The sequence below is a fragment of the Peromyscus eremicus genome, chromosome 18 (assembly GCF_949786415.1).
Source record: "Peromyscus eremicus chromosome 18, PerEre_H2_v1, whole genome shotgun sequence".
NCBI classification, from domain to species: Eukaryota; Metazoa; Chordata; class Mammalia; order Rodentia; family Cricetidae; genus Peromyscus; species Peromyscus eremicus.
In genome coordinates, this window is record NC_081434.1 from 13839859 (window position 1) to 13862321 (window position 22463).

General features: G+C 41.1%; 2 protein-coding genes across 3 annotated transcripts in view; one reads left to right on the forward strand and one right to left on the reverse strand.

Moving 5' to 3' along the window:
• The window catches only part of Zfc3h1 (zinc finger C3H1-type containing), a 54613-nt gene extending 45940 nt beyond the window's left edge, over positions 1 to 8673 (reverse strand). For both annotated transcript variants that reach the window (XM_059245731.1, XM_059245730.1), the window contains exons 1-2: positions 8009 to 8673; positions 2527 to 2943 (exon numbers count right to left, since the gene is read on the reverse strand). In XM_059245731.1, coding sequence (XP_059101714.1) covers positions 2527 to 2943; positions 8009 to 8648 — 1057 coding nt within the window. In that variant the 5' untranslated portion in view covers positions 8649 to 8673. The remainder of the gene's footprint in view (positions 1 to 2526; positions 2944 to 8008) is intronic.
• Positions 8674 to 9586: 913 nt separating this feature from the next.
• Thap2 (THAP domain containing 2) lies at positions 9587 to 20840 on the forward strand. The gene is made up of 3 exons (XM_059245259.1): positions 9587 to 9753; positions 16953 to 17148; positions 20185 to 20840. Exons 1-3 carry the CDS (start codon positions 9683 to 9685, stop codon positions 20569 to 20571), a joined length of 654 nt encoding a protein of 217 aa, XP_059101242.1. The 5' UTR covers positions 9587 to 9682; the 3' UTR covers positions 20572 to 20840.
• Positions 20841 to 22463: the final 1623 nt, after the last annotated feature.

Genomic DNA, 22463 nt, shown 5'->3' on the forward strand with positions numbered 1-22463 from the left:
GGAAGTTTGCCAGAATTTACTCAGCAGAGTTCTAGGGATAAACCCCTATGACTAACCAAGAGACAGGAAAAATACAGTGAAATGATAGACTACAGCATATATCGATACAGAATTCCAGAAAACAGATATTAGCATAGTGTGTAGAGTATTTTTTCTAGAAACAATGAAAGATCAAATTCACAATCAAGAAGCACAAATCCCAAGCTGGATAATAATTAAAAAAAAATCTATAATCAACACTAAACTATATACTATCAAACACACAAAAAGGATTTTTTTTTAAATGATTAGAGAAAGCTAGATTGCCTTCAAATTAAATATTCTTAAGAATGATAGCTGGTTTTTTTAAAATCAACAACATAAGCAAAAAAACTATCTTCAGTATGGTGAGATAACAAACATAGAATTCTAATTTAGGAAAAAATTGTCTTTTAAAGAGTTTTGGGGACACTGAGATGGCTCATTGGGTAACGAACTTGCTTCACAGCCTGACAATCTCAGTTCAATCCCCAGAACACATACAAATATGGAAAGAGAGAAATGACTCCACAAAATTGTACTCTAACTTCTATACATGCACTATAGCACATGTGCAAACCTGTGTGCATCACCCCGCCCCCGTTCTGAAATTAAAAAAAAAAAGAACAATTACTGTGAAACTTCTCAACTTGGCATTACTTAAAGCAAAAAGGGAAATACAAGCTGGGGGATGTAGCTTGTGGCAAAGAACTTTCTTTGTACGTATAAGCAGGCCCATATGCATGACATACAGACAAATCTACCATAAAGTGGCAATTTTGTGTGTGTGTGTGTGTGTGTGTGTGTGTGTGTGTGTTTCTCTTGCTTCAACTTCCCAAGTCACTAGGATTGCAGGCTGGTTCCACCAGGCGTGACTGCTGATTCTAGGCTTTTCACTTAGCACACTGTTTGAAATTCATCCACGTAAGTTCTGTATATCACTAACACATTTCTTTTTTTTTTTTTTTTTTTTTTTTTAATATTCCAGGTATGGTTCTAATCTTAAACTATTCCATAGAAGAACTTGGAAACCATCCACAATTCATTTTCCAGGTATCAGAATCATACATTAAAATTTGGCAAGGAAAACAGGGGGTGGGGGTGTAATTAAAGGAGCACAGATGAGCCACCAGGCAACCTTTATTTATATTAAAATACAAATATCCCTCTACCACATGCATAAACTACTGTAGAGTAATACAGGGAATACCACTCAGAAAAAAAAAAAAAAAAAAAAAAAAAAGGAATGATACACAGACCTACATGGATGAATTTCAAACAGTGTGCTAAGTGTGCTAAGAGAATCACAAGGTCAAGGCTACCACTGAGCAATTTAGTGAGACCCTGCCTATTTCTATTACAAAAAAGAAAGTAAAGATAGGTGAGAATCTCACTCAGAGATAAAAGGCTTGCTTAGCATGTGTGAGGCCATAGGTTCAATCCTCTGCACCACCAAAAAAGTAAATAAAATAAATACATAAATAAAATAGCTGTATGACAGCATTTATGTTACTCTGGGAAATCCTGGGAGCAGATCAGTGGTTACCAGATGGACTGAAGATTAAGAGCCCTGTTAAGTATTAAAGGAAAAGGGATAACAAGATGAGTCAGTAGGTCAAGCGCTTGTCCTACAAGACCGCTGATGACACACAAACATCACACACAGGAACAAGAAAAATATTCTAGAAATAATGTATCTCAATTGTAATGGCTGGTGCGGATTTTTACCAGTTACTTAACTGTCAACATCAGTCAAAATTTAGAGAAACTATAGACTACAAAGTCTATTTTACTGCATATAAATTATATGTTAGGAAAGAAAACATTAAGTGGATTTTAAAAACAACAAATATAAATTAATTCAGGTATAGAAAGGCACTGAAACACTACAAAAATCAATTAATATAATTGGTTATACTAAGAGAAATTAAAAACTCGTCAATAATGACAAAAAAGATAGCTAAACTTCAAAATATATTCACAACTTAAAAAATTGCAAACTAGGAATAGTTATTTACCCAGTAAACCTTAAAAACTTAGAAATCTACAAAACACTGAAGCATCATGCTTAATGGTAAATTTCCTTTCATTAGGAAAGGAAGGTGCTCACTATTATCACTTATGTTCAACGCATTTTTAAGTCCTGGAGAGCAAACCAGGCCAAAAACAAAATAAAGATTAGCACAAGTCAAGAACTGTGGCACACACTTGCAATCCCAACACTCAGGAGGCTGAGGCAGATTGATTACAAGGTTTAGGCCAGCATGGACCACTACAAGGCAAGTTTCAGGACAGCCTGGACTAGAGAGTGAGACCCTGCCTCAACCACAATATTTAGTGAACAAAACCTATTATTAAGTAATAATAAGACCTATAACGAAGGTACAAAAGAACTGATAGAAATTTGGGATCCTTCTAAGTACTGAAGCACACTTAAACTGTTGTGACCAAACACCTTTAAAAACAAAAGGTACTTAACAGAGCGAACTCCAACCGCTACTCCATTACCTTGGCTAGCCTCTGTGGTGCTGGATTTCAAGGATAGCTGCTTTGTCCCATCTTTCACTCTTTTCATCCGGTTCTTATCCCCTGGTAAAGTCAGTTTTTGCCTGAGTGGTTTTAATTCAAATGCCTGAAAAGTTTTGACCTGCGTCTTCTCCTCAGGAGCTACTTCTTTACTTGAGTCTTTCGTAATACTGGCATTCTCAGTGCTCGTTTGGTCCTCACTATGTGGTGTCTTAGCTTCTTCCTGCACATTCTCTTCTTTGCTACTCAGAGCGAGTTTTTCATCCTTGTTGATGCACTCTAGTTCCAGCTGTATTTGCTTATACTTTAGAAGCAAATCTTCGAAAGTCTCTTCCGCACAGTTTTCACTTTTGGACGAATGATTCTGTTTTCTTGATGGAGATCTTCCAAAACTTTTGGCTGAACAGCGTATTAAGGAAACCAGTTTCCAAAAATTTTCCGGTTAAATTTAACAAAAATACTTAGGTTATAGATGAATTTTTCTCCCTTAATTTCTCAAGATGAACGGATATTTTTAATTACTAAAATCCATTTAATATATGTGCTGCTAATGCCTGCTTATGTGCCCATATTGCAATTTAACAAGTATCCATACAAACAGTCCACTTACAAAATCATTAGTGTCAGAAATTACCAGCTGAATCCACAGGCAGTCCAACCAGTTAGGTTGTGGCATCCTTCCTTCTATAAGGATGAGGAAAACCCAAAGCGAACGGATGTTAAGGATGCTTTCGGAAGGAAGGGGGAGAAACAGTTTTGTCACAGATGTTGACAATTTACACTTCTGATAGTCAGGAGGGAATCTTCTCTTTTATTAGTTTCTTCTCATTTCAAATTTAAAAAAATAAATAATAAAAAAAATGAACACTGATAATTAGTAATTTATGAAAGAGACATTTCTGTAAAAATACATAATAAATTGAGAATTCATCATGTGCTAAATCTGACACATGTACAATTAACATAAAAGCCATGTAACAAAAAATAAAAATTGTAAATGTTACTCAAAATGCATTTTCTAATTTCAAACAATTTATAAATATGATATGAACTTCACTCTGCAAGTTAAGAAGTGACAACCCCGGTAACTTGTGTAGTTTATTAAACCACGTGTGTTTCCACTGGCTGTAACGTAACACATGCCTTCTCTACTTACTAACAGGACAAACAGCCAACAAGGACTTCAAACTCCTGACAACCAATTCAAAGAGGGGAATCATGACCACATATTTGAGAAACTAAATGAAATTCAACTTAAAAATCAATAGTTCTGCTTTAAAACTGTCATAGTAAATCTCTGCTTCTTAAAAGAAGTTTTCTGCGCCCCTGCCCACTACACACACACAGGGTTTCTCTGTGTAACAGCCCTGGCTGGCCTTGAATTTACAGAGATCTGCCTGCCTCTCTGCCTCCTAAGAGCTGGGATTAAAGGTGTGTGCCACCACGTGCCTAAAAGAGGCTTTTCAATACCTTCCTTTTCTACCATCCCACCAAATGGCATCTAGCTTGTTTTATTAGGTCAACAGAAACTGATCTAAGTTTATAGGCTATTATTTTTAAACTTCATTCTACCTGATTTCTGCAGTCACTGTACACCACTGCTGTCTCTGCTTCTGTGACTCTCATGTCTCCTCATTTAGCTACATTTTTTTAATGCTTCCTAACTCCTTTTTCTTCAAAGCTTGAAATGGTGTTCTGTAGTTGTCAGAATTCAGTCTTTTTTCATTTGAAAACATTCTAAACAACTCCCACTGTTTTACCTACCATAGAAGAGGAATCTGAATTGACAAGGTATTTGGGTTCTCTCATGCCCACAACCCATGCACATAATGCTGTCAAAGTAATCTTTGTTTTGTTTGTTTGTTTCCAAGACAAGGTTTCTCTAACAGTCTTGGCTGTCCTGGCTTTGAACTCAGAGATGTGCCTGACTCTGCCTCCTAAAAGCTGGAATTAAAGGCATGTGACACCACTGCCTGGCTGTCAAGGTAATCTTTCTAGATTATAAAACTTCAGATCATTCCTTTTAATTCTCATTAGAGCACAAAGTCCTCAGAATGAATGTCTTTATTATCTGACCTGTGCTTACCTTTCCAACCTTACCTTTTCCCGGCTCATCACAATTTACGCAGCTTTGTAGCTAGGCTTCTGTTCTTCAACTTGACCTCAATTCAAGACACATCCTAGATGAAGCCAGAATTATTTATTCTCCCTGGCCATTTATGCATTCTTTATGCATAAATACTGTAATTATCTATAGTCCAGCTGAGCCATCTAAAAGTAGAACTATAGCAATAAAACCAAATAAATAATAAAGATACTGCAAATATTTGCAAAGTGAATAGATTCAATATACCAACAAAAGTAACCTATCCGAAAAATGAGTAAAAATAATTGAGTTACAGTCATTAACTTACCTCTGAGACAAACTCTTTCCCACCTCTACAGCATTAGGATCAAATCAACACTTGCTTGTTTGTCAAGATGTTACTTCTAACTTGTATTTTATGTGCTACTTGCTGAGGCTCAGTGGAAGAATAAAAAGAACTGCTTGGGCTGGAGAGGACAGTGCAGCAATTGAGTATTGCTCTTGCTAAGGACCCAAGTTCAAGTCCCAGCACGCATGTCACGAGGCTCCCAACTGCCTGTAGCTCCAGCTCAGGGCAATCTGACACCCCTGGTCTCCTGGGGCACTCATGTGAACGTATGCACACACGTATACATTTAAAACTAATAAAAATAAATCTTTAAAAAAGGAAAAAAACTGCCTTTATATGAGTTTGGTGGCAAATGCCTTAATCTTTACTACCAGGGAAGCTGAGATAGGACTGGGAGCTACTTCACAAGCTCCTCTCTTCAAGCAAACTTTTAAAAGAGCCAGTGGTGTAGTTTCTATAGTAGGGTCTTGGGCTCAATACTCAGTATCAAAAGGAAAAAGAAGAGAGATGAGAGAGAGAGAGAGAGAGAGAGAGAGAGAGAGAGAGAGAGAGAGCAGGCAGATCTCTGAGAGTTCGAAGCCAGCCTGGTCTACAGAGTGAGTTCCAGGATAGGCTCCAAAGCTAGAGAGATACCCTGTCTAAAGAGTGTAGGTAAATACCCAGTGTGCTTCTGTGATTTTGATTTCTCTGACAGCTTTTCAGAAATCAGTTATTTTGCTGATTGTTTTCAGATACTGCACTTTAAGAACAAGATGCTTGGTTTGATTGTCTGCATTATTGTTCTCACGAAATATCAGTAAACCACACTAGAGGTAGAGTTCCTAATAAAAACTTGAGAAGGAAAAACATAATGCAAGCAAATAAAACTTGAATACAAAGCTCCATCCACATTCCTTTAATATCAGTATCCTGCTCAGCTTAATTCCTATGTCCACTGTGATTATAAAAATGGCTACTTTACAGCCAGGCGGTGGTGGCGCATACCTTTAATCCCAGCACTTGGGAGGCAGAGCCAGGTGGATCTCTGTAAGTTCGAGGCCAGCCTGGTCTACAGAGCAAGATCCAGGACAGGCACCAAAACTACACGAAAACAAAAAACAAAAAAGCAAAACAAAAACAAACAAACAAAAAGGCTACTTTACAAATATTGCCTAAAAAGAGGGCAATTCTGACGCAACTGATTTAGAAATGAAATAGCTTGAGTATAATTTTTTGTCTATTTTTTTTTTAAACATAATTAGGATATATTACTTTCAACTTTAAAGAAAACAGAATGGACCAGATTCTGGTTCAGTTCTTTTTTTAATGGTTTTTCTAGACAGGGTTTCTCTGTTTAACAGCTCTGGCTGTCCTGGATGTTGCTTTGTAGGCTGGACTACAGACCAGGCTGGTATGAAATTCAGAGATCCCCCTGCCTCTGCTGGGATTACAGGCATGCGCTACCACCGCCTCGCCCTTCCCTATACTTTTGGCAGTAAGTACTTAAAATCTAGTCTATGCACAACCCCCAACAGCAGCAAGTAACCAGAAAAAAACATGGAGGAAAGAGGCATGCAAGCCTAGCCACCACCCTTTCTAAAGCGGAGGAACTAAGGAAACCATCCAACTGCCACAGTACTTTTGTCTTCAATTTGATGGTTTTTACTAAATTCTATTTCCATTTGTTACTCCAACCTGAATTACAAGTTTCATCTGTGTAAGCTTAAAAACATGTTCATGTATTTGGATATTCTTTGTTTTTTAATCCAGAGAGCAAAAAATCATGCATGGCTCATGTTTGCATATAATCACGGGCAAAGGTTTTCTGATCTTCATGAAAGAACATTCACTGTGTTTTAAAAGATTACCTACCTGTGATGTTTCTCCAAAACAATCTTGAGATGCTTCCAAACCAATGTTAGGTGATAGAAGTAAAAGCTTTTTCAGGATACAGGAGGCAAAATCTGTTGTTTCTCTAAATACCCCTTGCTCATTAACATCATGACATCTAGAAAAAGCCTATAGCCTAAAGTGCTTCATTAAAACAATTCTGAATGTTCCAATTAAGTGTCGTATGTAAATTTTATAGAAAATATATTAAATAATTATTACATCATGGGAATTATAGCTAGTAATAAAAGTGCTTAGTAAAACTATCTTAAACAATTAGTCAAAGTCCGGAGGTATAAACCCATCGTAAAACACAAACGCTTTGGACGATTAATCTCTTAACATAAATCCCGAGTAAACTTGGTAATGTTAAAGATAACCCAATAATGTTAGAGGGAGCAAAAATTAGGAAATTGACTGTTTTTCTTCCCAGCTTGTCCATACACTACACATCCGTCCCTTTCTAACACACTAAATGAAAGTGCTGGTAAGTTTATCTGTCTCTGACCTATACACGTAGGCAGCACGAACAGATATAAAGCCCGAAAGTGAACCTAATGCATATAGCTTTCCAAACTATGTATGAATTTAAAAGATCAGAATTACTAAAACTGGTTAAAAAAAAATAAAGGGTCTGTACACACACTTTAAAAGGCAGCAATGAGAACGAATAACTCTAGAAGAGTAAGAAAAAAATTCACAAGAACGGTAAAATTACAGAGGAAAACTCAACGAAGTCTAAAGTCGGGATGAACTATAAGTAACAGGATTCCTCAAGATGTTATGAGTACTTCTTTTATGAGTATTTCTTTCCTCTAATAACCTAAGTGAATTTCCCATAAAACACGAAATTCCGGTGCTAGCAAAAAAAAAAAAAAGCAAATGCTAATGAAATCTGGGCTGCTGGTATTCCGTTAAAACCCTAGACTGATTTCCCTAGCTGACCCGAATCCATGACACACTCATGTTTCGAAAGCAGTCCATCCGATAATAAAGCAATCTGAGCAAACAGCGGTGGAGTGGGTGGCACATGACAAGTGCCGACGAACACAGAGACAAATACGTGGTTCTGAAAAGTTAAAACTCGGGGACCGAGCGAGCCGTGACGCCCAAGGGAGCTCCGGCGACACACCCCGGGCAGACCGCCACGTTAAGGATACAGCTCTTGCGAGGCGGAGAGGGTTCTCGCCAACTCTGACTGCTGCCGAATCCGGATCCCGCTCCTCCTCCCAGGGGAGGTCTGCACCCCGGCTTGCCTCCTCGCTCCCCCACGCCTCGCCCCCGACTCCACCGACTCCCACCCCGGTAAGGCCTGCCTCGAAAGCGGAAACGGTCCAGAGCGATGTGGCTCCGCTCCCAGAAGGACGGTCGGGGGCTGCTCTCGGACAGCGGGCCCGAAGGCATCCGCACCGGGGGCGGATGAGTCCGGAACGGTTCTTTGGGTCGGTAGCTGCTGGGTCCCCTGAGGTGGCCCCGCTCAGACGGGTGCCGCGAGCGTGAGAAATTCCTCAGCTGCTGCTGAGATGAAGACGAGGACGACGACGACGAGCCGCCGCCGCCGCCGCCGCCGCCGCCGCCTCCCCCGGATCCGCCGCCCCGGGGCGGGTGAGGAGGCCTCCGCCGCGGGTACGGTAACAACCCGCCGCCGCCGCCGCCGCCGCCGCTACTGCTGGTGCTGCTGCTCCGGCTCCGGATCTGGCTGTTGTTATCGTCGTCGCTGATCTCCCCATCTTCAAGCTCCCCTTCTTCCTTCGGGGAGAGGCCGCTAGAGGCCGGGGTCGAAGTATCAGCGGTCGCCATCCGGGGGAGAGAGGAGGGGGGTGGAGGGGGAGCAGCGCCGTTCGCACCCCCTGAGCCCTCTGTCCGGGGACCCGCCCGCCCGCTGCGCCTTCCCCCCCTTGCTCCTCTCCCCTCTGTTCCTAACGGGCCCGGCAGGCGCGGCCCTTCCCGTGCTCGGACGCCGAGCAGGTTCTGCTCCCCAACTTCCCCGCACCCCAGATCGCTCGCTCGCTCGCTCGCTCGCTCGCCGGACCGTCGTCGCGCAGCCAGTACCCTCTCCTAGCGCCCCCTTGCTGCTACTTCCGCCTCGCGAGAAAGGAGCCGCGGAGGAGGCCGTGTCCCGATCGTCATGTCCGGCGGCACGCCGGAAGGAGGCCGCTTCCGAGTCTCGCGAGGACCGGGGGCGGGGGCTGGGGGGGACGGGGGAGAGCGAGCGCGACGGGCGCGGTGCTCGCTGGGATGTGTAGTCCTTGGTTCTCCCCGGCACCCACACCCCCCACCCCCCACCCCGTCCTCCCTCCGCGGACATAACCGTCCCCCTTGGCATCCCTGGCTGAGATGGCAGAGTCAGTGTCCGGGTAGCAGGCCTGCCTTTAAGAGTCGCGGAGCTGAGTTTGTTGTTCAGTGTCCTTCATTGGTGGGCGAGACAACCTGCCATCTCCTCCTGGCTCGGGCCCCCCCCCCCCCCCCCCGATCTCTTTGGGACCCCGGGGTGGGCGCAGTCGGGGGTGGGGGTGGGGGATGGGGAGAGGTGTGGCCGCCATGTTGGTGAAGGCGAGCGTCTGCCCCGGGAGCTCTGCGGGCCCACGCCGGCCCCGTTAATAAAGAGAGAGGGGAGTGGGTCCACCCCGGTCGTGTGCACGCCCCCTCTGCCCGACCCGGCGCCCCTGGCACCGAGCTCGATCGCCGCCGCTGCTGCTGCTGCGCCTGGTCGCCTGCTCGGCGTGTCTTTTTTTTTTTTTTGTGCGCGGTGACAGCAGCCTCGGCGGCGGCGGCGGCGGGCTGCGCGCCGGAGAAGTGGCGTCAGGGGAGCGCCGGATGAGGGGCCGGGGGAAATGCCGACCAATTGCGCCGCGGCGGGCTGTGCTGCGACCTACGACAAGCACATTAACGTCAGCTTCCACAGGTAACCTGGGCGAGGGAGCGGGGGTGACGGAGACGGAGACCGGGGGGTGGGGGGTGCAGCTTCGAACCGGGCTGAGGACCGGCCGCGTCCCCGGGAACCGAGGTCCTCCGACGTGAGTCACTCGCCCGCCTGCTAAGAATAGCAGGGGGACATCACTTGTGTGTCCTTGTGTGTGTGTGGGGGGGGGGGGGGTTCCGCGCAGCTGGAAACCCTTTTCTCCCTCTCCCGGGAAAGTTTTCTCCGATTTCCGACAAGAAATCCGCATTCTTGTGAATGAGACCCCTTACGTTAAAAAGCGATGGGCATGCCTTTATTTTTTTTTTTTCTCCTCTTTTATTTTTATATCTTAGACCATGCCTTGAGACGAATGACGCCATACGGGAAAGGTCATTTCCCGTTCAAGCCAACAAATCACGTTCAAAGCCTGCTGTGTCCGAGTTAAAATTAGGAAAGGTTCGCTAGCTGAGTTGACGGGGGAAACGTTTCTAATAGGCACACACACACTAACTGCTGAGGAACTGAGTCATCGCTGACGGCCGTGTAATTCAGCGGTGTTTACCAAAGCGCAGACAAAAGCTTTCTCTTGAACAGAATCATAAAATGAACCTAACGTTCTGTTTAAGTCAAACTCTGCAATGCCTTGAATATAATAGGTACTCAGGAAATGCTCCTCTTTCCTTCAAGAACTGCCACCTTCCTGAAGAAAAGAAATACTAAAAACTTAAGTGAAAACAGTTCTGATTTTTATATACCCCACCATATAAATTGTGATCTTAGAATATAGAAAATACCTTTGTTCTTCTCCGTACCTCACTGTTACTAAGTGCATCCCCTGACTAAAAGCTGCCACTTAAAAAAATCCTTCTGGTGTTTGTTTTAAAACTACTTCATGCAAATGTAATGCTTTATTCATCCGTACAGCTGATGTACACCAGGTCCCTAATTGCCTGACATTATGCTAATGATGGAGAAAGTTCTTACCCTCGGGGACTTTAGAATTGAATTGAGGAGTGAGACATAATTACAGTTGAGTGCCACAGAAAAGACATTCAAAGAGACCTAATTTAGCCTTGGAAAGTCAAAGGACACTTCACAAAAGAGGTGACGTGTCAAATGAGACCAGAGGATGACATAGGTTTGGTCCTCTGTACTAACGCGGTTTCTGTTTTGTTCCAAGAGTACTTGAGAAGCCCTGAAGAATGAAAGACTGGCATGATTAGATTTACATAATCAAAAGCCTTCTGGCTGCAGCGTAGAGTTAAGAGTGATACTTACAGCGTCACCAGAGATGGATTTGATGAGGAAGGAGCCTATTGTAGAACGTTAATTTATCCGCTGTTGCCTTCACAGGGAAGTCATGCTAGATGGCAGCTGAACTGAATACTGCTGCTTAGTTGTGGGCACGGGAGCACTGAATGAGAGGAAGTGAGAGAGGTGAATAAGAAGAAAATAGGAAGCTATGACAAAAGGGAGCCCAAGCCTGTGTGGTGATACATGTCTCAGAAATGAGAAGAAAGAGGCTGGGTGTCATTAATCTGAGGCCAGCCTGAGGTACACAGACCCGTTCTCCGAATAAAATTTACATGAACGTAGGGAATCCATTCAGTGGTCTAGAATAGGATGCTGTTGGCGGTGACGGTGGAGAGAAGCAGACAGATGTTGAGAGATGTTGGAGGAGAATTTATTGGGTTTGGTAATCTGGTGTGGAAAATGAAAGGGAGGAGTCTAGCCACTAAAAGCAATGTTTAAGTGATGTGCAGTGGAGAGCGGGGTGTGGTGGCTCAAGGCTATAGTCTTAGAATATAGGAAGCTGAGCCAGGAGGATCCACCTCAAGTTCGAGGCCTGTCTAGAGCACAGAATAAAACTCTGGGTCAAGAAAAAAAAAAAAGATGCGCAGTGTCTAATACTGTTCATCTAATATGAAACTAGCATTTTTATGATAGCCTTAGAGATGTAAGTCTTTATAATTGCTAGGAGGCACATTCCTGTATTCCATGTACATGGGAGTAGGTAGAAGGATCACCATGAGTTCAAAGCCAGCCTGAGTTACAGGATGAGTTTGAGGCCTGGCTACAAGATAAGGCCCTGTCTCCAAACACAACAAGCAAAGACAAAGCAAACAAACACGTGGGTTTTAGAATAGCATTATAATAAAAATATATTCCTGTTTTTATAAATGCAAATAGTATTTAACTTCTCTTGTAGGACTTAGACACCGTGTGCGCGTGTGCATGTGTGTCTCACTATGTAGACCAGGTTGGCCTTAAACTCACAGAGATCTCTCTGCCCTGCCTCCCACGTGTTTCCATTAAAGACATGTGCGACCATGCCTGGCCACCATAGACTTTTTTATCCATCTGCACAAATTGTGTTGCCTAGGGGCTGGAGAGATGGCTCATGGGTTAAAAGTGCTTACTGTTCTTGCTGAGGACCTGGGTTCGGTTCCCAGCACACACATGGCAGCTCACAAACTAGACCCAGGGGATCCGACCCCTCTTCTGACTTCCTTGGGCTCTTGCCCACATACATACATTCAGGCTTGTACACATACAAAATAAAAGTCTTTTTAAAATTGTTGCCTAAATTTATTTTCAATTTTTTTTATACTTCTTAACCTATTCCAATCTACATCTCCTTCATAACCTTCTAAAATTGCCTCTGTGAACATGACCTATGTGTCTCATTTTTAATGATGTGATCTTTTTTACTCAGTGAAATAATCTCCACTTTTAAATTTGTCAGTAGTTTTATGAATTTTGTCCTTTGGGTTCCTTTGTTTTAATCTCTTCCTATACTCTTACCTAAATGATTCGCCTGTGTTTGTCCCACCTGTGATCTATGTTTAGATTCGCAAAGCAATAAGAGTCCTTATCTCTAGTGAGTAAAAGACTGTGGGCCAAATGTATACTATTTCCCTGGTCCTCTGCCAGTCCCATAGAAGTCAATATCAGTAGTGAACTGCCATCCAGCAAATATACTCATTCCCGTATTCCCCTTTTCAGTAAATGAAATACCATCCACTGAACAAGTTGGAAGCAATCCAACTTGATGTATCACTATTCCCTCTTGACTGGATATTGTAACAGCATCTTAACTGGTTTACTGGCTTCCATTCATGCACTTCTAACCACCCCTCTATAATCAATGGTCTATAGCTCCATATTAACAATCGTCAGTCCATGAAAGAGGAAAAGCCCCAATCTGTAGTATTTGCCCAGTTTCTAAGGTGCATTTACTCTCACCAAGCTTGGTTTCCAGCCACCGATATGACATGACTGATTGTGGAGATAAGAAGAGATGTACAATATCACACTAATTGATCGTGGGTCTACCATACAGATGCAGTAGACATAAATAACTTTAAAAATAGAAATTGAGGCTGGAGAGAAGGCTCAGCAGCTGAGAATGTGTACTGCCTTTCCAGAGCACCCAGGTTCATTTCCCAGCACCTGAATCAGGCAGCTCAATCTGTAAGTCCAGCTCCAAGGGATCTAACTTGTGGCCTCCTTGGGTCCCTGGGTTTGTGTGTACATATCCGCACAAACACACATGATTAGAAATGAATCTTTTAAAAAAAAGGTATTAGTAAATGTTAGGAATTTAGTCTTTAATAATGGTTGTATTTAACAGCTGATTCTGTCATCATACAGTTCAGCCTTTTTTGGCTTGTCAATGACACTTGGAATGTATTGCGATATTTTTGACATAGAAGGCCTCTATGTTTATTTCATGTCCTGCTCCCGAGATATTCCTATAACTTAACTATTCCCACTTAAGGTCCTTTCGTAGGGCCTTCTGAATAAGTCAGCATGTCCTGCTCCATACAGCTCCATACTTACTCCTTTACAAAAGACCTACTATGCCACTAAGCTAAGCATTTACATGTTCTAATCTTTAAAAGAAATATGTGTATGTATTCGAATTTGAAGACATGCACATGGAGACCAAGCCAACCTCCCGCTGTTGTTCTTCAGGCACTTTTTTTTTTTTTTTTTTTTTCTGATACGGTCTCTCATTGACCTGAAACTTTCCAAATGGTCACTGACACAGGGATCCACCAGAGCTACCTTCTTACCCCTTAGAAGCATTTCTCCCTTACATATAGATAGTAGAAATAAAATACCTAGGGCTGGGAATGTACCTCATCAATGGTGGTTACTTACTTAGTATATATGAGACCCTGGTTTTGATCCTAGCACCACTAACTCCAAAACAGTGGCTCTAAAAAAGTTAAATAAATTTGCCTGTTGTGTCCAGATATCGTGCCGAGGAAGTAGCTTGGTTGTCCAACAACAATGTTCTCAGCCAGTCTGCTAATATGTTAGGACTGCGTGACTCTTTACCTTCTCAATATGGTATACACTCAGAGGGTAGGCTTTCTTTTTAACCACCATGTCTACAGTGCCTAAGAATGTAAGAGTATTCAACCATTTATTTAAAATGCAAGCAAAATAGCATCACTCAAACTATTGAGTGATTTTTACAAAACGTAAATGTTTATAAAACTCTGGGTGGCTGGGCAGTGGTGGTGCATGCCTTTAATCCCAGCGCTTGGGAGGCAGAGGCAGGCAGATCTCTGTGAGTTTGAGGCCAGCCTGGGCTACAGAGTGAGTTCCAGGAGAGGCGCAAAGCTACACAGAGAAATCCTGTCTCAAAAAACAAAAACAAAAAAACCTGGGTGTGTTGTATGGACAAGAGTATATCCATCTGTTACCACCATGTGAATTTGCTAGTATTTGTAAGATGTTTTTTATTATTTAAATTTAGCCAGTGAGATATATCTACCCTTAAAATATACTGTGAAAAATCCAAATAACATATTTAAGCCCGGGCAATGTTGCATAGGCCTGTAATCCACAGGAGGTCAAGGTCATCCTCAGCTACAAAGTTTGTTGTCAACACGGTGACATTGGAGTCTCAAAAACAAAATATGACACCTGTAAAGCATAATTAAAAATAATGCTTTAAAAGCCGGGTGGTGGTGGCGGCGGCGCACGTCTTTAATCCCAGCACTCAGGAGGCAGAGCTAGGCAGATCTCTGCGAGTTCGAGGCCAGCCTGGGATACAGAGTGAGATCCAGGACAGGTACCAAACCCTGTCTCGAAAAAAAAAAACCAAAAAAATTAAAAATAAAAATAAAAATGCTTTAAAAGCCAGCTGTGGTGGTACAGGCCCATCAACCCAGCACACAAGGTGGAAGGCAATGAACCCCTAAATAATACTTACTGCTCATCTTTACTGATTCCCTAGTAAAATTAAATACACTTAACTAGGTTTGACAAACCATTAAATGACATAAGAGTTCTTTGAAATGAGAACAGATTAGGAGGTAAGTGTTAAGCCAGATGCAGCTGCTCACTCACGTAATCCCACCACTTGAAAGGCGAGGCAGGTTGGCTGCAGAGTTTTAGGTTAGCCCTGGACTACAATAGTGTGCTGCAGTCCAGCCTGGGTTAGATAGGTAGGACCTGTCTCAAAGAGCTCAGAGGGCAGAGAGGACTGAGAACTAAGCAAGGTTGGTAAGTTTATCAGAAACATCTTCTAATGAAATTAAAAATATTATGAACTGTGGAGTGAGAGCAAATCTTCAGGGCATGTCTGTTATGAGGAAGGATATTTAGAGTAAATCTGGGCTTTCATCTCTGCTCCTCGTCACTGGCAATGTGTGGAAATCTAATTCCATACATGTGATAAGCCTTCTGCACCACATGGTCTCACATGGATTTTATTTTATTTTTTTAAACACAAATTAGTACATATAAAGGATATAGTAATCAAACTAAAGAAGACTTAGAAGCTGGCAGAACGGCCATCGAGCAAAGACACTTGCATGCATAGCAATCTGAATTTGATCCCAGAGCCCATGCCAAGGTTGAAGGGGAAAACCAGCTCCAGCAGCTTGGCCTCACATTTGCAAGCTGGCACACATGCCCACACACATATATCACATACATATGGTACCAAAGGGACCTTTTGAACATTCATATACTCGTTTGTCTTTGAGAGAGAAAGACTGTGTGTGTACATGCCATGGCCTGCCTGTGAAGAGGACAACTTGTGGGAGTTGGTTTTTTGTCCGTCCACCATGTGGGTCCAGGAAATCAAACTCAGGTTATGAGGTTCCGTGGTAAAAGTTCTTACCTAATGAGTCATCGCACTGGCCCTAAATGAAAAAGAAAACAAAAGAATTGTAATTGAAATTTAACTATGTATGGATGTTTATTCTTACGTTTCCAAGTCAATTAACAAAGCTAGAATTATTAGAATTTTCAAAAACAGCCCTTTTGTGTTGGATGGATGTATCTTTCATATTTGAAATAAATATGAAAGGAAAAGGATAGCTTACACATCACCCATCTTTTTTTGTTTTCTGCTATTCTCCATAGCTCCAGAATTTTTTAATATATTCTGTATTTGTATTAATATATCAATTTTTTGTTGAGTTCTTATTGTTTACAAGGCATGGTCAAAGATAAACATAAATAATAATAATTGCTTTCCTCAAGAAACTTACATCTTTAGGGCCAGCAAGACGGCTCAGCATATTATTGCCATACAAGCCTTAGAAACTGAGTTTCATGTCCAGAACCCATGGTAGAAAGAGAGAATTCCTCAAAAGTTGTTTTCTGACCTCCACATGCTTGCCTGCACATGCGAGTGCGCACATACACACACATACACACACACACACACACACACCTCTGTATGCATGCACACACACACACACACACACACACACACTAAGTTGTCTGAAAATATATAACTTGTACCACTGGAAATTTTAATGGAAAGAGTATAAAGCAATGGTGAAATGTAGGGAAGATAGAAAGTGTATTTGCCCAGATTTTTCTTGTTAAAATTTAATCCTTAACATACCAGATATATTTGTTGCAGCAGCAGATAAAAGCATCGTGAAATTACTCCTGCTTGTGATCATTCTGTATAAGAGTCTTATTTGTACTTCAGTTATTGCCCTTGCTAAGGGCTAGGTTGGAAGGAATGCCTCTTTTTAAAGTCTTGAAAAATAAACCTACTAGTTAGTTTTTCACTAATTTTTATAACGTAAAAATAATTATAAATTGGCATCTGGAGATTGTGTAATTTTTTACATAAATGAGGGACTTTTAAATTTAACTATTAAGTACAACAACAATAGGACAGCTGGAATTTGAGTTGCTTTTTGTTTGCTTGTTTTAAGGTTTCCTTTGGATCCTAAAAGAAGAAAAGAATGGGTTCGCCTGGTTAGGCGCAAAAACTTTGTGCCAGGAAAACACACTTTTCTTTGTTCAAAGCACTTTGAAGCCTCCTGTTTTGATCTAACAGGCCAAACTCGACGACTTAAAATGGATGCCGTTCCAACCATTTTTGATTTTTGTACCCATATAAAGTCTATGGTAGGTGATGTCACTCTCCTTTCTTACACCATGTCTTAGCTCCTATTACTTTTTGTTTGTGCAAAGTGAGCACTTCACATTGTGCTAAAACAAGTGTGTAATGACACACCTCAAAACAGCTGTAGAGCTTCCACTCTTGTGCAATAAAGGTACAGGCTAGAATTAGAACACAGGTCGCCTGACTCCGATTTTGTTTCCCCTGTGAAGTCCAAACAAATTTCAGACATTGGACTTCTAGATGTCCAAAATTAAGGATGCTCAGCAGGTTAAAAAATCTATGCAAATCCTCACAGTATGAAACACTTGTGGTCCCAGGCACTTTGCATATAGGGTACTTGACCAGAATTGCAGCCTTACATAACTAAAAATTGTTGGTCATTATCAGTAAATGTACCATTGGCAAAAAGAGAAAGGATTAGTAATGAAACCTTCAGAGTCACTCTGCTCTGATTTTAAGATGACAGACAAGTGATGTGCTAGTCAGTACTTAAAGAACACATTCAGTTATGCCAAGAGATGGTGGTTCAGGTTGAGCCTTTATAAGAAACTAAAGAGCTCATTCCATTTAGGAGTGAGGCCTTAGGAGTTTGGAACACTGGAGGAGGTTTTTGACCATGCATATGGCAATTTAAGTAGATGATAAAACTAAAGCCAGGGGCTTGAGAGATGAGTAAGAAACTATTAAATGTTGATTTATTTGAAAGAAAAGAGAGAATTAGGTACAGGGGGAATGAGTTAAAACAAGTTTAAGCCAGGCTGGTGGTGCATATCCTTAATCCCAACACTCAGAGGCAGAAATATTTGGAGCTCTGTGAGTTAGAGGCCAACCAGGTCTGTGTACTGAGTTCCAGGGTGGCCAGAGCTACATTCTAAGACCCTGTCTCAAAAACCAAACAAACAAACAGAACCACTTGGTTTAAGACTGTGAATACAGCTCTGTGGCAGAGTGTGTCCAAAGTGATGCCCAGCACCGGAGGAAAGAGACAAAGGAGAAAGAAGGAAACATTAGTGTGATTAGGTAGATCTGATTAGAGAAGAAAAACCAAGAAAGTCACCCAAAGAAAGGGAAAGGTAGAAAACGCAGAGGGTTCGGAAAAGGGGTGTCTTCCCACTGAGAAAGAAAAGGCTATTGTTTAACTGTGACATTTGGAAGTGGACATGAGTTAATGTTTTCATGGGTGAGAAGGTTCTATATTGCTGCTGCTGCTGCTGCTGCAGATGTTAGAAAAGCTACAGGACATCAAGGGCTTTCTTATTTCTAAATCTTCCAAATTTGAGCGCCTCAAAGAGTACCTGACCCCGAGTATGCACTCAAATATTGAAACTGAAATGTGCCATCAACTGGCACAGGGAATGCACATTTGTAATTCCAGTACTCAGGAGGCAGGGGCAGGAGGAGCAGTGCAGCTGCTGCATAGAAAGGTCGACACCAACCAGGGATATATGAGGCATTCTCTCAAGAAAAGGAAAAGGAACCATATTTCTGACATTTTGATCATTTATTATCCAATAACCATTAAACTTTTCATTATGCCACAATCCATTAGATGATGAAAAAATGAAAAGCAAAGGGAGACTGTGCCATTTCTCTATGAAGAGAGGCCAGCTGTAGGTTTTATGATAGTAGGAACTATAATTTATTCAACATTATTTCCCTAGGAATTAATGGTTCAGTAAGTGGTTGGGTTGGATTTTGCTTTGCTTTGTTTTTATTTTGTTTGGAAAGACAATCTTGCTATTGAGGTAGCCCAATCTATCTTCAAACTCTAGCCCAAGCTATTCCTTTTCTTGTTTTTAAGGTTTATTTTATTTTGTGTGTATTGGTATTTTGCTTGAGTGTATATCTGTACCACAAGTATGCCTGGTGCCTGTGGAGACCAGAAGAGGACCTTGGATCTCCTGGAAAAATGGAGTCCCGACCAGTTGCTAGCCACCATATAAGTGGTGGAAACTGAGTCTAGGTCTTTTGGAAGAGCAACCATTGTGCTCAACTACCGAGCTATCCTCCAGCCCTACAAGCTACTCTTGAACTAGCTGTCCTGCCTCTGCCTCCAAAATGGAAAAATGGTTTTTCTTTTTCTTTATATTTTGGCATTTCTGAGACAGTTTCACTGTGTAGCTCTGGGCTAGCCTCAAATTTATGGCACACCTGCCTCAGCCTCCTGAATGCAGGGATCACAGTGTGTACCATTCTACCTTGAATGAATGTTTATTTAATAAATGAAAGTCAATTAGAAGAAGATGTGACACAATAGGAAAACAATAAGTTGTTTAATGTTTCTGGAGTATAGTGAACAAGATCCTTAGCTTTCTGGTTTGGACAAAAAAATTCCTAGCCAGATTTTAAATCTTTGAAGATTTAGTGTGAAGAATTAATAAGTAAATCTGTTTGGGAACTTGATGCCTGAGAACATATCTCTATTTGTAAGTTTTTGTTTAAGTAGATTCCAGGTCTGAATTATTCATCAAATTGAGGGACTAATACTTAACAAAAAGGAGATCAATGCCATAGATAAACGAAATACCTAAACAAATTCTAGTTTGGTCTTAGTAAAAAGAATTGAAAAAGATTTTTAAAACCTCCAAAGAATCATATTGAATAATGCGGAAGATTCCTTGAAAATCCACTGATTATTTCTAAATCAATGTTTTAATGTCTCTGTAGAGAAAGGACATAAGAAAAAAGTAACTAGCCAGGCATGGCAGCACATACCCGTCTTTAATCCCAGCACTCAGGAGGTCAAAGCAGGTGTATCTCTGAATTCAAAGCCGCCCTGGTCTACATAGCAAGTTCCAGGACAGCCAGAGTTGTCTATGTAAAGAGACCATGTCTCAGAAAAGTACAAGGTGACTAGAGTTCATTCAGTCTATTGAGAAACTGAAGCCATGGTTACATGAGATAGTATGGTAGTGTTGCCCATTGAACTTTAAAAGCGTTCTTAAAAGAGCAGTTTAAATACTGTGTTACTCAAAACTGGACACTGTTTACTTATTTGTGCTATCCATAATTTATATTAAACTCTCTATTCGGCTCAGAAACTCAAGTCAAGGAATCTTTTGAAGAAAAACGACAGTTTTACTCCAACTGGACCATGTCATTTAAAGCCGAACAGTAGTCAGCAAGTACTACTTGAACACAGTTACGCCTTTAGGAACCCTATGGAGGCGAAAAAAAGGATAATTAAACTAGAAAAAGAAATAGCAAGCTTAAGAAGAAAAATGAAAACTTGCCTGCAAAGGGAACGCAGAGCAACTCGAAGATGGATCAAAGCCACGTGCTTTGTGAAGAATCTAGAAGCAAGTAACATGCTCCCTAAGGGCATCTCAGAACACATTTTACCAGCGGCCTTAAGCAGTCTTCCTTTGGAAGGTTTCAAACTTCTTGAACAAGATCAACAAGAGAAAACATTACCAGGTCTCTAAATCTAAAGTAGATCTGCATTCACGTTTTCCTTCCCAGAGCCTGATGGCCATCTTCCATTCTTATCATCGATGCTACTTAACGGCAATTGTACTAAAATCAAGTACTTAAAGTTTTACTTGAAGGAGCAATCACTACATGACTTACAGAGACTTGAGTCTAAGAAAGATGAAAAACCTGAATGACAACTTTGAGAACGAGCAGAAGTGCCTTACGTGAGGATTATGTTCTTAGACACTGTCTTCAGAAACACCGTTTGCAGGGTGTTTCTGCTTTGTAAACCGCTGTCAAATAGGAATGACCAATGATGTGTTCATATAAGGAAAACATTCGACGCCAAAGTTGGGATATTACGTTCTAAAGAACATGCAAGGTAGGAGCTAATCATTAAATGTGAACTGAAAACTACTGGATTTTGTATTAATTAAATTATTGGGATGGTGGTTGAAAAATCTATAGAATAAAACCTCTGGGATACAGGGCAAGTTTTTTTTTTGTTTTTTTGTTTTTTTTTTTTAACTTTTTGTATTTTTTTTTAACCAGTCAAAGTAAGCTTATCATGGCCTTCCTTATGAGGACATTGGGTTTAAAAGTAGGTTGTAAAATAATTTGAAAATAATATTTTTGAATGTGAAATACCTTCGAGACTCCAAATTAGGTGAGGCCTGAATTACCTCAGACTGGGAAAAACTGGTGATTTATACTCAGCTTCTAAGAAAATAATGCAGAATTCAGGATGTAGCTTTTACTTCAACAAAATTATAAGTGTATATTATCTTTTTTATAATAAAAATACGGAATTTCCATCATAATAAATGATAAATTATAGCAAAATTCTTAAGTTATTATTTCTTTTTTTAAATTAGTTTCTCTTTTTTTTTTTTTTTTTTTTTTTTTTTAAGTTTTTCAAGACAGGGTTCCTCTGTGTAGCCCTGACTGTCCTGGAACTCTCTCTGTAGCCCAAGCTGGCCTTGAACTCATAGAGATCCCCCTTCCTCTGCCTCCAGAGTGCTAGGATTAAAGGTGTACACCACCACCGCCCTGCCTAAACTAGTTTCTAATTGCCTTTTCTATGTCAAAAATAGCTCTTGTTCCCCACTTAATAAATCACAGTATAATTTAGTCACAGGAAAGTACTTTAACTATGTTAAGTTAAAACAAAATCAATTTATCTTACCCATCAACCTGCTTTTTTACTTTTTTTTTTTTTTTTTTTTTTTTTTTTTAGAAAATCAACCTTAATTCCTAATGGAAATAAAATACAGTTCTCTAAAACAATGTGTATCTCTGTGATGAAGCTATGCAAACGCTGATTATTTCTAAGATAGAAGTACGAGTTTGGTCCTCCGGCCGCCACTTGCACCTTGGAAAGGCCTGCCTTATGTCACTAAGTGTTCAGTAAGAGCTCTTCCTTCAAAAGCTGTGGCTCAGTAATGTAAAAGCGGACTCAGAGAAGTGAGCTGTTTAGTTCTGCTTTGAGTGTGTGAGATTACCATATGACCGTGACCTGCCTGACCCTAAAGAACTATAAGTCTTTCCTACAAAGAAATGGAATTGGATTTTTTGCCTACTTTTGGGTTGTCTCTCTTTGTCCCCGAGTTATCGAGCACTCTGTGGTAGGGGATGTCTTTCCTGCAAATGCAATAGTAGGAAATGTCTCTTTTAGTTTTCATGTGATGCTTATAACAAATATGTTTTACAGTCCTTTTGTAGATGTGATGAATCTTGTTAGTTATCTTAAGTATTGGATGTAGCTCCTCAGATTTGTCATTGTCTATTTTTTCCTAATACTGTTTCAGATATCATCTCTATATCATCTCAAATATCAACAGCAAACACACGTGTACCTACTTGATAAGCCTAAAATAAACTGGGTAACTAATACTAACATAAC